Here is a 16,077-nt window from a genome sequence, read left to right as displayed (position 1 = left end):
AATATATTTCTCATATTTTGAGTAGGAAATGTACCACCTTTATTATCCAATTCACACAACCCTTTCAGCAACACAATACAAAGCCGAAGCAATTTGTAGAATAAGCAATCTTGCATTCAACATGAGAGTTTCGTGTATGTCTCATGATCATGACAGCAAAGGTGAATGTTGTCATTACACAGATGAACACAAAGTATGGCTCATGTGTGCACATACATATTAAATACCACAAGACAGTGACCAAAATGAACAAGACACATTTGAAATGAATGGTGATTGAATTGGAATCGAATCAGATCGAGTATAGCTTCGGTCAAAAGTAATTCCTATTTATGGATGTTTCATTATACATGCTCTTTAAGGCTTAAAGTGGAAATCAAGTCAAAAATGTTCACTTAATGGTGTGATTGTCTGCTCTGGTTTGAGGAGCTCCCTGATGCAACGTTAGCAGAAATCAGATGGATTAGCCATAAAATAATTCTTGATAACCAAGCTGATTCAGAGTCACTACATCAATGTAATGATACCAATGACAATTGTCATCAACATGACATTTGACACAGCAGATCCATTTTAAGACAAGTCGAACGAGTACAGTAGCTCAAAATGTTTTTAAGGCAATTAAAAACACAGTTAGGGGATGGGAGCAGAATAAAAATTCATTACAAAAAAATCTTGGTAATAATTTACAAATACAGTAATTCACTCCCCTCAAAGTGAAACAAGTCATAAAAAAATTCTTTCAAAACTGGCAACTGATCAGTATATTAACACAAGTGAAATAAGAACATGAATAAAAGAGGGGGTTGTTTTTAGTTTAAAATACATCACACATCATTTAAATAAGATTTTTGGCCTTACTTTTGACACAAAAGAACCGAATCAGTGAAAGCAAAACATGCAATTGACTGTGTGGCATCATCTAAGCAGTCAGTCCCTCGCGTGCCTCCACAGCTAAACATGTTCTTGATTGATCTCATTCCATGCACAGATTGATTGGATAGCAAGTCACCATTTTTGTGTGCATATATGGAAGCATGTAAAATAAAATTGGAGCATTTTAAGAGGAAACCTCCATTCTACAAGGCAGAAATGCAAAACACTCTCTCAGCTGTTAATAATGGAAGCGGGAAATCTTGTTGTGCGCCTTTAACTTGGAGAGAATGACTACGCAAAGTGTTACCAGCTCTTTGAAATCATGTAAACATATACATCTTATTTGAGGTCAGAGCATTGATCCTCTTCAGTTTTATGCCATTAAAAATTTTTGAAATTACTGGAGCATCGTCCGGATGTTTTTTGGAGTGGACTCGTCATTCAGGTGTTTTGTGGTGAATCTGACGAGAAGAAAAATATGACACACACGATTTATTCAATCGAAATGTCACCAACTTTGTGAAATGAGTGATTTATGATTTAAAAAAGGAGAATGGTTGCCATGGTAACCTGTAAGTACCTTACACTTTAGCATGCTTGAATGAGTACCACATTCAATTAGTTTTCCCCGACAAACTTGAAGAGTGACATGTGACCTACTTGAGCGCATTCAGCAAGCCTTCTACGTTGTCTGCAGGCTGGTCCTTCAGCACTTTTATGCAGCCTTTCATCTGGTGAGACAATAATCATGGGAGAACTGCGTCGCAATCCAGCCGGATGTGCAGTGCGTGGTTACGTTGGCGGGACTCACGTCGATCTTGGAGGACTTGTTGAAGGCACCGTTGGGGTGAACGTGGTCATAGAGAATGATGACGCCGACCATGACCCTCATGCAGAATAGGAGAGTGTCCTCGCTGCTGAAACGACTTGAATATTCCCTGTAGACAGGAGATGACATCTTGAAAACTGGTGTAAACATTAACAAGTCTTGAAATAATCCAGGAGAATACTTTCACATATGAACTTACGGCGTCTCCAACATGACTTTACAGACGCTGGCCATGGTGCTCAGACAGTCCGTCGTGTTCTCCAGTGGAAGAGTTTTGTTCTACAATACGACACAATAACGGTTATAGACATAACTTGCAACCCAGGAATTATTCAAATGAAGCTAATTTACTTCTAGGGCTGTCACTCACTGAATATTTTTAGAATCGATTATTCCATCTATTAATCGAATAATCAGATACAATTTTATTTGCATTCAATTTTTATTTGCATTCAATTATTTGCCATTATTTAGTGATTAAAAAACAACAAGCTAAGCAAAAAAAAAAGACTGAAAGCTGAATAGTTAGTTTTGAGATCCCGAAATCAGAAGAAGCAACGGATTACTCGATTTTTCAAAACATGCAGCGATTAATTTGATAACCGGTTTGTTGTCGAGTAATCAATCACTTTTGACACCTCTACTCACCTCAGTCACAAAATTTGTGGTTGCGTTGCTGAGTGTTTTTAGCATCGGCGTGGCCTCGGCGTAAAACAGAGACATCCTATTGGCCATCTCGTTATTAACTTCATTTTCAATATCCAGCTGTAGAGTCACAATCAAAGAAAAAATGTTTGTCTGTTATGTGATGTCATATAATTTCCAGTATATTAGGAAGAACTTACATTCATGTTGTTTATCCGGTTTCGACTGATTGTTCTTCTGTAGTAGCTGAAGTCATTCTGGATGGCGGGAATTCTCATCTGAAGTAAGAACAAACACTGAGTCAAACCGTGGAAGACCAAATCATACATCACGATGTGCGATCGTCTCGTTGGGCACCTTGAGCTCATCAAAGCGTAAAGTGAAGTGGAGGATTTCCGCAAATTGTTTAGCCAAGGCTTGTTCCTTTTCCAGGTGCTGAGTGGGCGTGCAAGGTGGACATGTCAGGGACTCCAACAAACTCTTTAGAGCCTCCTCTGTGCACAAATACAAAATCACAACTGCTGATTTTCTACTGAACTACTAAAACGTCGTCACGGTGATACATACCTAGTCTCAAAGAGAAACAGTAGAATTTCTTGAGTTTGATAACAAGAGGGCACACGGAGTTCCAGGCGCGCTCCTGGAGCATGAAGTCACTTGGGTTTTGAATTGCCTGAGGAGAAAACACAATAGATTAACAATTAGAGAAGAATGGCAATTAACACAAAGTTATTTCTCTTTATAATCCTTTAGATCATCAATACTGAGTTCAAATGTGTGTGTGACAATTGGATGACTCGCTACACAATGTCAGGACGGGACTCTTATGTTGGATGTCTAAGGGTGCAAAAAAAAAAAAATCTATTTGAACGTGGTCTGAGTTGGGATTTCTGAAAAACGCTGTCCTCACATCTCTGATCTCCTGACCGGCTCCTTTGTACGCCTGTAGACCTGACAGGATGCTTTCCGAGTCCTGAAGGACGGCGTTCACCTGGTTCCAGACTTCACACTCTGCTTCTGTGGGTTGCGCATCTAACAATGAAAAATACACAAAGTAAACACTCACATCCGGTCAATTACTTCACGATGTAACCAAAGTGGCGGCTGGTGAGTATACAAATCCCGTAAACACGACTTCGGGGAATATTTTACCAAAGTGTGAGCAAGCATACTGTAAGTTTTAACTGAGATACTTTGCCATTTTAAATCTTGAACCGTCATGACCACAGACAGCCAAACTAGCTGCTGTAAATATAGAGCATCACTGACATTTATACTGTCCTGTCTGTTTTATATTTGAAAACCTTACCCATTATCCCATCATTTCCCCTTTACCGGGTAAACAAAAATACCACAGTGGAGACATTCTGTAATTCTGGCGGGGTTAGAAAATAAACCCTGTGTCACTACACATTACAGAGTGCAATTAAATTGTTAAGCCAAATTGTATTTAACTCTCCCGAGACCCTCATGAGGATAATGGATCAGAAGATGACTGAATACATGTAAATTAGCTAGTTTTAGCTGGCACGTGTTGAGATAGATGACTACTTTTTTTTTGGGCTGTTCAATGTTTTTAATAATAATAATAATAATAACACAACATCCTATCAATAGATTAGAGAAATATTTTGTTTCCCAAATGAGTAGAGCACACATGCACCAGAGAGTAAAAGCAGACTGCTAAGGTCAAGGGTCAACTCCATTTCTAGTCAATTTATCATTAAGTGATTAGATTTTGGAAAGCTTTATGAAATTAAGTATTAAATTAAGACAACAAAAGCTGCTTTTAAAACAGCATTGGACGAAAGAGAATGGTCGGATAATTCAAAGCTCAATACGCTTGACCCTTGAGCTCTTGCGTTTAAAGAGAGGTGAATTAGGAAAAATGACTTTGGCCTTGCAGAAAGACAGGCTGTGCTCACTTTCAAAGTCAAGGAAAAAGTTTGGCCCCTGTTCGAGCTCGGTGCAAGTGAGCACTTTTAACAGATTCCCCATTTGGCTTCTGCAAAAGAGAGAGAAAAAAAGAACAGACACACAGGAAGAGGAAGAAAAAGGAAAAGTGTAAGTGATGTTAAAAAGTTTTTCAACGGCGCGAAACAGCGGATTGGAGCTCAGAGTCAAGTTTCACGTCTGTGCGGAAAGAAAGCCTGAAGGGAAACCCGCAAAGAAAAAGGGGAAAATCTCCTCTTTCCATCTTATCGCTGTTTTTCCCCCAACTCCTCTGCCAGACTTACTTTCAAAGTCCAGGAAAAAGTGCGGATAGTTCTCTATTTCCCTTGTAAGGACTTTTAGCAGGTTACCCATTCCAGCAAACCTGATGGGCAAAATAGTGGTCAAGCACATAAACAAACCAATACAGACAGTACATGAATTTTTTTTTATGATTTACCAACAACATCAATCACAAGATTCTGTTGGTGCAACACGACCACAAAATACAATGGTGCCTCAAAATTGTTTCAGCCTCAACTCTCTTCTTCTTTGGCGTTTTAGGACCCGACTTTCATTAACCTCGCCTCTTTGGTTATTATATTTGATTGTTTTCATATGTATTTTTTTTCCAGGGGAAAGAAAGAAATGCTACAGTGTAATATTTACGAAACCACAAAGAGCAGTACTTCAGAAAGCAAGTTAACTTGTGTATGAGATGAGCTATAAAAATAGACCTTGCCTTATAAACATGCCTCCTAATATGGTTATAAATAAGTCAATTAATACTCTAAAGTGTAAATATCAGATCAGCTTTTTTTCCCTCAAAAATATACAATAAAAGTTGCTTTCCAATTATCCTCAGAAATAAATAGTTTTGTTTGTTTTTGACTATACTATATCAAAAAATATTTTGCTAAAAACCCCAGCTAAACTTAGCTCCTACCTGACAGAATATAACAAAAAGTATATAACAACAATCAAGATTTACCATGTAAACATACTTCATTGACACAATTTACTATGTTTTTACTAGTAAGAATTCTGAATTAATCATAAGGGAGGTGGGGGGGATGCTCTACTCCACTTTAACCAATTTAAAAAAAAAAAAATGCTATGAGCAACAATATTCTCTGTACTATGTATGATACTCAGTTGTCAATTCTGGGCTGGGGATGGGTCGAGCGTGTGTGCGTGTGAGTGTGTGTTGCTTCTAGACTAAACTGCAAGTCCCTCTGGATTTGTGCCATTTTAAACAAATGGCAGTTTCACTACGATATTTTACGAGAAACAAAGGTCCAGTAAGTAGGAAGCAATTTGAAGGGACTGCATGAGGCCACATTTACAGGAAAGGAGGACACGTCATCTAGGACGTCACACGGATAAAAATAGGAACAGCATCACTGAGTTTTAATAGCATTCCACACGGGGCATTTACAATGAGCGGGTTGAGTCGTAATCAAAATGCCAATTGCGCAACTAGAATAGAATTAAATGGAGACACAGTCGATCAAAGTAGGATGAAACTGCACATTTAGCAGCTTCGGGAGAAGAGTGAGTCTTTCTTCACCACCGCAAAGATGCAACTTGCCAGAATCAAATGATAGTGTGAAGTAACAACAAAAGGCACACTGTGCTTACAGTGTGCACATGATGATCACACTGCATTTCTCTATCCAGCCTCCAAGCAAGCCACGGCTTAAAGTCAAGCCTGCTATTCATTCCTCAAGCTGAGCTCAGTCACATAGACATAACAACTGCATTCTTCACACTGTTTCTACAGATACAGCTTTTATTGCTGGACAGTCTTGGATTTGATCACGATGCAAATGTCTGGTATAAAGAGCTGATGAAATACGCGGTTATACCAGAAGGGGGCAGTGCTGATTCAATTTTTAGATTCTTAGGGGGGGTGATGAAATGGCGTCAAGGTGGCCTTCTTCCAACTGCTGTCAGAGCTTGCAGCTACAACATGTACTTCCCTTCATTATGAATCAGGCACTATTATAAATGCCCTCAGGTGCAAACGGGTCTTTCCCTACTTCTGGTTAAGCTGGCGGGCTGTCAAACGAACCACAAAAATTCGATAAGAAAAAAAAAAAATACTTTTTCCAAGTATGGTTTCGAACACCTTTCCAAAGATATCAAAAGAAGTCTTTCCGCTCTGTTCCCATTATGTCACTTCCCAAACATCGTAATTAAACTTAACAGGCCCCTGGGAACAAAAAGAATGTCAATTTAAGTTTGTGCATTGAGAGAGGAATTTCAGTGGTTCTAGAGAAGACAGTTTTAATGTGGTTGCGACATGTCACTGGGATGGGACGTAAAGACCACTGATAATGATTTAAATGTTAAAAGTAAAACATGTGACGCCTGACAAAAACAGCAGTTCTAATACCGTATGTTTGAAACAATTAAAACTCAAGCTCACTACATACTCGGGCTATAGAAACAAAAAAACTAAATAAAATCAATTACTTCCCATTACCTTCGCTTTAGAAAATCTGCGTTGCATTGGGTGTGTTTGAATAGTGAAACAAACAAAAATAAAGGCGTGTCAAGCTATAATTGCCTTTTGTGCCATCTAGCTTTATCAAAAGAATATGTGATTAAAGGTCAGTGTGGATTGTTATACAGTTGATTTCAGCACTTGTACAATTACTGTGAGTTGATAATCAACTAAAGAAAGGCAGAAGCACCACGATGAAATAGCAGTTCTGTATATGTATGTCATAAATATTAATTTAGGCTGAGGTTGTGTAAAAAAGTTGGATTTGGACAATTTTGATAATTAATTACTTGATACATTTTGACAGCTCAAGTAGATTTTGCTACAAGTTACCTAAAATGTTCTGATCAGGAAACAGGACAAAAAAGTAATGATAACGCAAATTAATTAGTATCTCTATCACGACTCTTTTGCAACTCTCTTAGGTCATTTCACGTTACCCACTCCGCGGAATAAAATGGAATTCAATTGGTCTTAACTGCATTGTGAAAATCACACTATGGAGGTATTTAATGTGATCATTCCTGATGATGTTTCTCAACACAGAACAAGTGTTGCAACCTCAACTGAACTTCACCACGCAGCTAGAAATCGAACCTGACAGGTCAGTCACTTTCCGTTACAGTCACAGGTTTGTGTGTTGTGCTGAGGATAGTTCCAAGCGGGCGTCCACAAATGAGGGATGAAAAGCTTTTCCAACAATGACTTTGGAACAGTCATCCAAAGGAAACTAAAAATGTGAACATCATCGTGATTTAAAGACAAAGTTGCCGATTTCTAGATTCATTTTCAGTCCCTTTTGCAGCACTGAATCTTGAATTGAGCTGTATATTTTACCTTCTCCGGTGCAGGACCTCAGGTTGCTATCAATATCATCCGCGTTGTTCTTCTCTGAAATGAGAGGAAAAACAAGTGGGTCGAAATCAATGCGGTCTGAGGGAAGAGGATACTGGAAAGCAAAATAAAAAATCATACAATATCTGTATATGCTGGCCATAGCTAACTGTGATGGTGGCTACGCTATCAACTTTCCACATTAACACACTTCCTCTTTTTCTCCTGACTCATGCAAGCATTCAGACAACACACACACACACACACACTGAATTATTCAAAACTGAAATTGACTCCATTGTATCCAAAATAGAGCTGATTAAGCCTCTGTCTGCTTCATGTCCACTGGGGTATCAAATATCAAAGGTCGGGCTTCTAATGGTCACGGGGATGAAACACAACTCCTCAGGGGTGAGAACAAAAAAACAAGAGGAATTGTCATGCTCAGCTAAAAATCACTTGCTTCAAATTCAAAGGTAGAGAGTAGATCCTTGCCATATGTCACAGGAAATAGTTCTGTTCCTACCCCCGTGGCTCTTTGGTCAAGAACAAGTGGAAAAGAGGTGGGATGCTGCAGTCAGATGGAAGAATGGCCACACACACATTCGCACAGCATCATTGCCAAAATGCCGAGTGGAGGCCTGGCTGGAGCAATGAAGGCAGCAGACGCTCCATCATCACACATTTGACATGTCCTATTTTCCACTCATCTCCATCCATCTGGAAACAGACTCTTCTTCCGATTTCTATCCTGCTTACTTTCTTTTCCTCTTTTCGCTTCTCTGCTATTTCATTCACACAGACTGCCAGCAAATAAAACAAAATAATGCATTTGAGCAGAAAGTAAGAACAGTATTTGTAAATACGGTAGACTGGCTTAGTCACAGTACGGCGAGTGAGAAGGGACTCGATACAAGATTGATGAAATTTGATGTCAGTATAGGGAAGGACCTCATTGAGTGTTTTTTTTTTATCACAATATCTAAATACTGGAGAGCTGACAGTTTGAAAAAAGAAAAAAAAATCATATTTGCATGAGATTATCCTATACTGAAGTCAAATTAGCGCATTAGCTTAATTGTATTTTGGAAACAGCAGTCACAGAGCGTGACAGCTGTTGTGTTTGCAGATGTTCAGCATGGAAATCAATTATTTACATGATCGAGCACCAAATCCAGCGAAGGAACTTGCATATTTGGCATAGCTTCAGGTCACGCAAGGGGATCTTTTGTGCACAAGTCACTGCCAGTTCGAGAGTATGTGAGACAACAACCCCCTCCTACTGCAGCAAGAAAACCAAACATTAGCGTCAGCATGACATGGATGTGTGGGGTGATGTTTGGGGACCCATGTGGCTCATTATGAGTTGTATTCTTCACTCGCAAGAGGTCACAAAAGGGTCAGATGAGTAGAGGTTCAATCAGCCGGAAGGCTGTTGTGCTCCCATGAGGAAATGTGGAAGCATGAGCACGTGCTTGGATGTGACAACTGTAACGAGTCATTTGTGCAATTCTGCATGGCAACAGTCGATGATTGGCTGATAGATTGCTTATAGCTCAAGGGGCTTTTAAATGGGTTAGCGACAACAAGCGAGGATATTCATGTTTATCGTTCGAATTGCATTCATTTTTTTTTTTTTTTAAATCCCTGACTTGTTTTTATTTACTGGCAAGGGAAATGGGCCTTCAAATTGGGTTAGGGGAGCAGAGTCTCTCTTGGGTTCCCTGCACTGGAGCAAATGTGACAGTGTAGTGTGTTGGGGGTTGAGCGCCGCCTGCCATGAGGTTGCTAGCATTTTGCCCTAATATGGGCACGGGTTGGGTGGGTGGAGGGTGCGCTCGAAGTGAGAGAGCGAGAAGGGGAAACCTGCCTTGCAACAACACAATGGCAGCTTTACTTCACTCTGCTGTATCACGAACACGTTATCATTTCCTCTTGCAATCCGTTTCACACACCACAACAAGATTCAACTGCTTTGCTCTAACAGCGCTTTAACATAGTCGGGTGGTCTCTTAAATACAACCAACACAGCTTTTTATTGACTAGGTTTTCCTGTGCAAAGCACACATTGGTCATTATATAACCACACACTTGAGTCAGTGACAAGAGAATCAGGACTGGTGCGTAATCTTAAACCTAGTCATTAAAAACTCATTTGAGCCGCTCACGGACCCTGACTATGGTGAGGGGATGAAGAGGGGCAATTGAAAAGGAAAATGACGCAATTAGAATAGGTGTTTGCTAAAATACTGTGTCTTGATTAGCAATACAAAAAATAATCACTGTTTTGAAATAATAATTTTAAGCTATTTACTTATAAGGATGGTAGAAAATGTGTTTTTTAAGCTCCGACCCATATGGAGGCGGATTCTGATATTTGGAAGAAAAAATATTCTTCATATTTCACAGAGGGACTTGCTAGTGTTGGCGAACGAAACAAATGTTTTTCATCAGGGTTTGTTCAAGGTTGCAATAGATTTCAAATACATTCGCTCAGTGTGATACGGAATTTTATCCAGCTTTTTTTTTTTTTTTTATATAATAAACTAAAAGGCTTCATTTAAAAACATGACATTGAACTTTTTGACAAATCATTTTTCTATACCCATTTCTTGTGTGATCCTGCTTTGCACTGCATATAAACATCTCAGAAAGGCTTTTGTGAATACTGTATTGTGTCACGAGGAGAAAGCGAGCATGGAGACCCTGGCGAGACACGTTACAAAGAACAATAGGGAGAGGGAAAATAACCCTGGGCAAAAGGCAAGAGGGAAAGTCAAGGAGGGTGGTTTGGTATTTGAAGAGGAGGAGGCAGAGTGGCTGTCTGACCACTTGCAACCATTGCAGCGTAAAAATTCCTCCAACTCCTCTGCTCAATGCCACTTCTGTTCTACCAAGCCATGCATGTCAACAGGACTGCAGATACAAAGGCAACCATGTCCGTGCCTGACTGGGGCGTGTGTGAAGCCGATGTATGCTAGTGTGGATATGAGAACATGAAGCAACTGTCCTCTGCTGGGTGGAGGTCAGTGAAGTTACCAAGTCGGTAAGAAATAAAGGCTGAGGTCACACTTGTTGGTCCGGACTAAAAAAAAAAAAAAGATCGACACATTTGACCTGGTTCACTTAGCGTTCACACTGGTATTCATATATGGGCTGTCACTCATGTTTTCTTTTTTAGAATCGATGATCTATTGATTATTCCATCGATTAATCGAAAAATGAGATCAAATTAGATTTTGCATTACAAAACATTTTTTTCCCATTTACTAGTGTTTATTTGGTATTGTTTAGTAATAAAAACAACTAAATAACAGACAACACACAAGGATTGAAATGTTACAATCTTAGATGACGGTGCAGTATAGACATTTCAACTAAAGTGGTTTCTGTCCCTCTGCTTAGTCCGCACCCGGGTTAAGATGATCATCAGAATCATCACCATCAGAATCATCAAAAGCTTGTTTTAATTGAACTAAACCTGTGGATACAGTTTTTCTTAGTTCTGGAATGTTTTTATTACGAGAGTAAGCAGTGAACCATTATTTACACATAGTTGTCATTATTATTGTTGTTCACGCATAGAAAAGAACCTTTGGGGACTTTTCAATAAAAACAGGCAATGCCAGGGCAGACTCGTGGGCGTTGCCTCTCAAAACAAACTTGTTTATGGCTTCTGGAAAACGGTGGTTATGATAAGAGGATCATTTTAACTAACACGACTAGCATGCATAAAATGAATGTGTACCTAGTTAGGAGTAGAACTGGACTCATACAAGTTTAAGCCTTTGTCTTTCCTGTCATCTGACATGAATGATTTTGCTTTAATTAGGACTCGAATCAATTAGCAAAATTTTCAGTATTTGTCACAATATTCTTGTGAAGAAGCGGAAACAATTAAGCTGGTTAAGCGGGTACGATTGAAGTGTGTGACTTGTCGGTAAGTGCCACAACTGAAGTCAGCAGCTTCCTGTGCTGTGGCATCCTCTGACTTTTGTTGAAAAGCTTCTGATCAGCTTACAACCCGATTATGAGTCTAATTGTTGAACTAATAAGTTCAATGTCCAAAACTAAAGTCAGATTACGAAAAATCAACATGCCAAAATTGCTGCAGCTGAAAGCACCGGTTTAAAACTGTAAATATTAATTTAGGCACAAACCACAACTTGCAAAACAGTCCTGTCACTCAATTTTGTATTTCAGTCATACTTCTCATTTCGATTTCTTCTGTAGCCGGTTTATACAACTAACTAGGAAAATCGTATCTCTTGTCCAGTCACGGGACTTTACAAAGCACACCGGCAAGTAAGTGAACATAAAACCCACCACGTGTACTTCACCTGTACACCAACAAGAGCATAAAGAAGGTTGAAAAGACTCACAGACAGCAGTTGTCTCGCTTGACAAGAAGGTGAATAAAAGTGAAACACGAGCAGGAAGTGTGCAGGGTCATGAGGCAGCGCAGTTGCGCACAGCATGGTAAAGACAAGTGCAGACACTTTGGGGTAGAAGAGGAACTTGCGGCAATGGAGTCAGTTTGATTGTCATGGTCACATTGCGACATATGTATGCTTTTACTATACACAAGTCATTTCCTCAGAGGAGAATGGAAACAGGAGGTGACTGAGGACCGCCAACAATGAGTAATAACAAACATGGGAGAATAGCAGCAATAGAAAAAAAACAATAACATTAGTCGTAATGAACTGTCAGGATTGTGTGTTTAAGAGTTCAAACGCGAAGTCATTAAGAGATAAGCTTCACCCCAACCTCACATTTATTAACCCCAAATTCTCTGACTGACAAGGTTCCTGTTAGTGGTTGGTTATGGCAAGTTAGTTTTGTGATTCACACCTGTTTTAACTGGCAGAAAAAGTCCAACACGACATTGTTTAACTAAACACAGGAATGCTAAAGAATTACAGGACATTACATATTATCGAATTATTTTTACCCCCCATAACAATAATGTGACCTTGTCATTAGTAACTAAAAAAACGGAGAAATTGCTTGTTAGCATGATCAATGAGAAAAGAAGTGAAATCTAAAACAAGCCTCAATTTAATCAAACTGATCAGAATAGACTTACTATACAAATACAGTCATAAATGTGCCAATAAATGAAATGTGGGCTCTTTGTGTACATTTTAGACTGAAATGCTATGCTGTATAAATCATGCTTTTTATGGTTCTCCTTTTACAAGCTTGACACCCTTTTGTTGGTGAGAGAGCATACAGCAACAGCTGCAACCCAAAGCTAATGTGTGTGTTCACAAGTTTGTTTTCTTTCACCAATTTAAATGTGTCTCTAATTGCAGTATTTAAGGAATGTTGCTCAAATGTGGGTGGACAATAACTACTGTGGATTGACCTCGTGTTTCGTGGAACCTTGTGCGTTTTAAGATTTTCTTCATAGCGGAAACAAAGACAGGAGACCTGGCGGCACTTAAATTATCACCATGACAACCATCTGGCCTAAATGACAATAACCTTTTCTGAGTTGTTGAAAAGTTTTATGGTCATCCTGTGTACCATCAGATTGGCAGACTTGTTTTTTCGATTTCAGTTTTTTGAGTCCCAGTTCAGTCGTGTCACATCTAAGCGTGTAATTGAGATTGAAACAAAAAAAAACAGGATATCGCAACTTCACACATTTTCAAAGAAGTGAAAATGTTGTCACATGGTTTAAGAGGATCCACTCAAAGGTCTTTTTTCAATTGTATACAAATACTTAGGTTTGTGGAGCGTCTGCTCACGCATCAATTGTGAAATAACACAAACCAGTAAATCTTTATCTGGACATTTCTGAAAAAGCACCAACGATTCATCAGTCCAGAAAATATTAATTCAGCTGTTTGCGCTGCCTCCATGGAGGAATATAGAATCCATGCTGTCTTGAAGATTTATCGCTTCCTCTTAGTCATCATGGTAAAGAAATCTGTACTCACCATTGGCCCTGCAGTATGAGACAAGATGAGGGCTATTGCATTTGCACAAGGCAAACTGGCCGATTTCAGCAATACAAACAAACAGGATGTGTCAAGTTTACTGGCATTTATTTTGATACTACAGCCATTAAGATTTCTGGGAACTGTTTTGAATTGTTTGTGTGTGGAGGAGGAGGCACAATGTCCCCTTTAAGAAAAGCTGAGCCATAGTGAAAATAATGCAGCATGAATGTAGTAAAACATGTGCTTTTCACCAATATCCCAGGGGGTAGACTTGAGAGCAGCCCACGTCATGAGAGACAGCTGCTGCAGTCATATATCTCCACCAACAAGCACACTAGATGCTTCCCACTGACTTTTGACTACTTTGAGCCCTTTTCACTGCAGAGCAACAAGTCATCTTGCACGTTCAAACCAATTCTGGCATCTTCTTGGGATGTTCTCAATATAAGGTTAGTTGGCAAGAGCATTGATAAATTGCTAGTAAATATTCCAAACATGTAGGATTAACCGAATTAAAACATCATTTGAGAGAAAGCTAAAAACAAATGCACATGTATCTGGACTTGTGATGCTACTTATCAGCTAAGTTTCCAGGCTATCCAGTTAACCAAGAGTGATAAGTACACCGATAATACAACGCAGGAGGTCAAAGTGCACAAGAAGAACTTTAATAATCCGTGCAGCAATGCACGCTTGAATCATTGCAGATCTTGAGGAGGCTAATGGCAGCTAGCGGGTTAGCCTCCCCGGCATCTCTTCCCATGTGAGCTCTTTTGACAGTGAGGGAATTGACGGGGTACACATAATTTAGCAAGTCACCGGCGCTTTCAAGCACAGCCATCCAAACGGGGGGGAAAGTAGCGTAAAAGGTGGGAAAATACTCACCGATCTTTGGGAGTAGTTCTTGCAGGTGATAAATGAAAAAGTGTGTGAGGAGCCCTTTGCGGCGACCTTGGTAACTCGGTCTGTCCAGCATTGAGTCACAGCAAAGACCCCGCCCTCTGCCTACAGAAAAACACACACAAAAAACGGTCCACCACCTAAACACCGTCTATTCACGTTTTGATTGGTCCATATTAGGGACAGTGCAAAATTAGCCAATTAAATTCCACTCAAGTACAAGTGGAGCATTCTCTCTCTCACACACACACGCACAAATATATAACTTTAATTGACATTTTTTTTCATTCACGCAACAAAAAATCTGGAATGCAGATGAGTACCCCCCCCCCCCCCCCCCCCCCCCCCGCCCCTTTCCACATGTTACAGCACTGAACGTGTTTGAACATTGTGTATGCATACTTCGCCCTCAGGGGTGGAAAAGGATGGGGACCTTTTTCCTCTTTATTGAAAGGGAGACATGAAGGGGAAAAAATACTTTTTAATGGCTTGTTTACAAATGGTCTGTGGCGTGGCTGCCCACTCTCCCAGTGTGAAAGCAAACAGCATCATAAATCATTTTTCAAAATGTGTCTCACGCTGAGAGCAAGCCGTTCTTTACTTCTCTTTATCCAAAACAGTGGGGCTTTACCAAATAACCACTTCCACAGTGAAGATCAGGGGGGCGGGGGTAATTGCATTTAATGACATGTCTATGTGCCACACATGCAGTATATGTAATTATGCCCGCCAAACCTCACTTGTGGCAAAGCTCCAGTTGCCGTGAGAATGAAAACCGGACTACACAATGTATGGGGATATCACTTGCATGAGACAAGGCCACCTAAAAAGGGTCTGATTTCCACATGACAAAACATAGAGTGTGCAAAGTGTATATACATTTTAATACTTGGGATATTTTGACAAAAGCATGACATACATATGAACACACATGGTAACGATTGTAAAATGTGGAAAAAATACACTATAATATGTATGTATGTATGTATGTATGTATGTATGTATGTATGTATGTATGTATGTATGTATGTATTTTTAACTACCCACTGATATTTGCTTTCATTTCAGAGGATGGATGGATGGATGGATGGCTGGAAACAGACATTTCTAAGCCGTAATAGAGCGTTGAAAATAAAAGTACCGGTGTATCCATTTTTTATTATCCAATAGTGACATCTAGTGGTGTATTTTTGTAAATCGGTATAAAGGCCCAAATGTATCTGACGATTAGGGAATTGAAGTGTTTTTTGAATAATTATTAACATCCAAAATTGGTTTCTGTTACCACAATAGAAACATAACTTAACGTAAATCCAGAACAACAACAACATAAAAATTGGTTATTAATGCTGCAGCATCATGAACAGCACTATGGTTGTAATAATAATTCAGCTCCTTTTAAATAAACGACTATTATCACATTAAACAGCCCAATGGACAGTAAACTCAGGACACTTTGAAAAAAACATCTATACTATGTGCACTACCAAAACGCATCACGTTCCCAATGGCAACAAAGTCAGCTTTCACAGATAGTGTTGAATTAACACATGTGAGCCTCAAGGTGGCAGTAGTGCACCTCAGTGTTTTATTATAGCCAG

General features: G+C 39.5%; 1 protein-coding gene across 8 annotated transcripts; it reads right to left on the bottom strand.

Annotated features, from left to right (window-relative positions):
- Positions 1-2: 2 nt before the first annotated feature.
- Positions 3-14,592, bottom strand: fam49a (family with sequence similarity 49 member A). 8 transcript variants are annotated; one of them, XM_037244418.1, is made up of 13 exons: positions 14,462-14,592; positions 7,629-7,682; positions 4,588-4,667; positions 4,276-4,355; positions 3,261-3,382; positions 2,918-3,023; positions 2,708-2,844; positions 2,551-2,628; positions 2,354-2,470; positions 1,905-1,984; positions 1,688-1,814; positions 1,537-1,607; positions 3-1,337 (listed from the first exon to the last, which is right to left on the bottom strand). In XM_037244418.1, the coding sequence occupies exons 4-13, from the start codon at positions 4,346-4,348 to the stop codon at positions 1,274-1,276; spliced, it is 975 nt and encodes a 324-aa protein (XP_037100313.1). In that variant the 5' UTR covers positions 4,349-4,355; positions 4,588-4,667; positions 7,629-7,682; positions 14,462-14,592; the 3' UTR covers positions 3-1,273. The 8 variants fall into 8 exon arrangements, with proteins under 8 accessions (XP_037100313.1, XP_037100314.1, XP_037100315.1 ...); XM_037244419.1 differs by lacking the exon at positions 14,462-14,592 and adding an exon at positions 12,008-12,121; XM_037244420.1 differs by lacking the exon at positions 14,462-14,592 and adding an exon at positions 10,665-10,683.
- Between the last annotated feature and the right edge of the window lie 1,485 nt (positions 14,593-16,077).

Source organism: Syngnathus acus, chromosome 24, assembly GCF_901709675.1.
Source record: "Syngnathus acus chromosome 24, fSynAcu1.2, whole genome shotgun sequence".
NCBI classification, from domain to species: Eukaryota; Metazoa; Chordata; class Actinopteri; order Syngnathiformes; family Syngnathidae; genus Syngnathus; species Syngnathus acus.
Note: the sequence above shows the minus strand (reverse complement) of the source record. Positions and strands in the feature narration are given on the sequence as shown.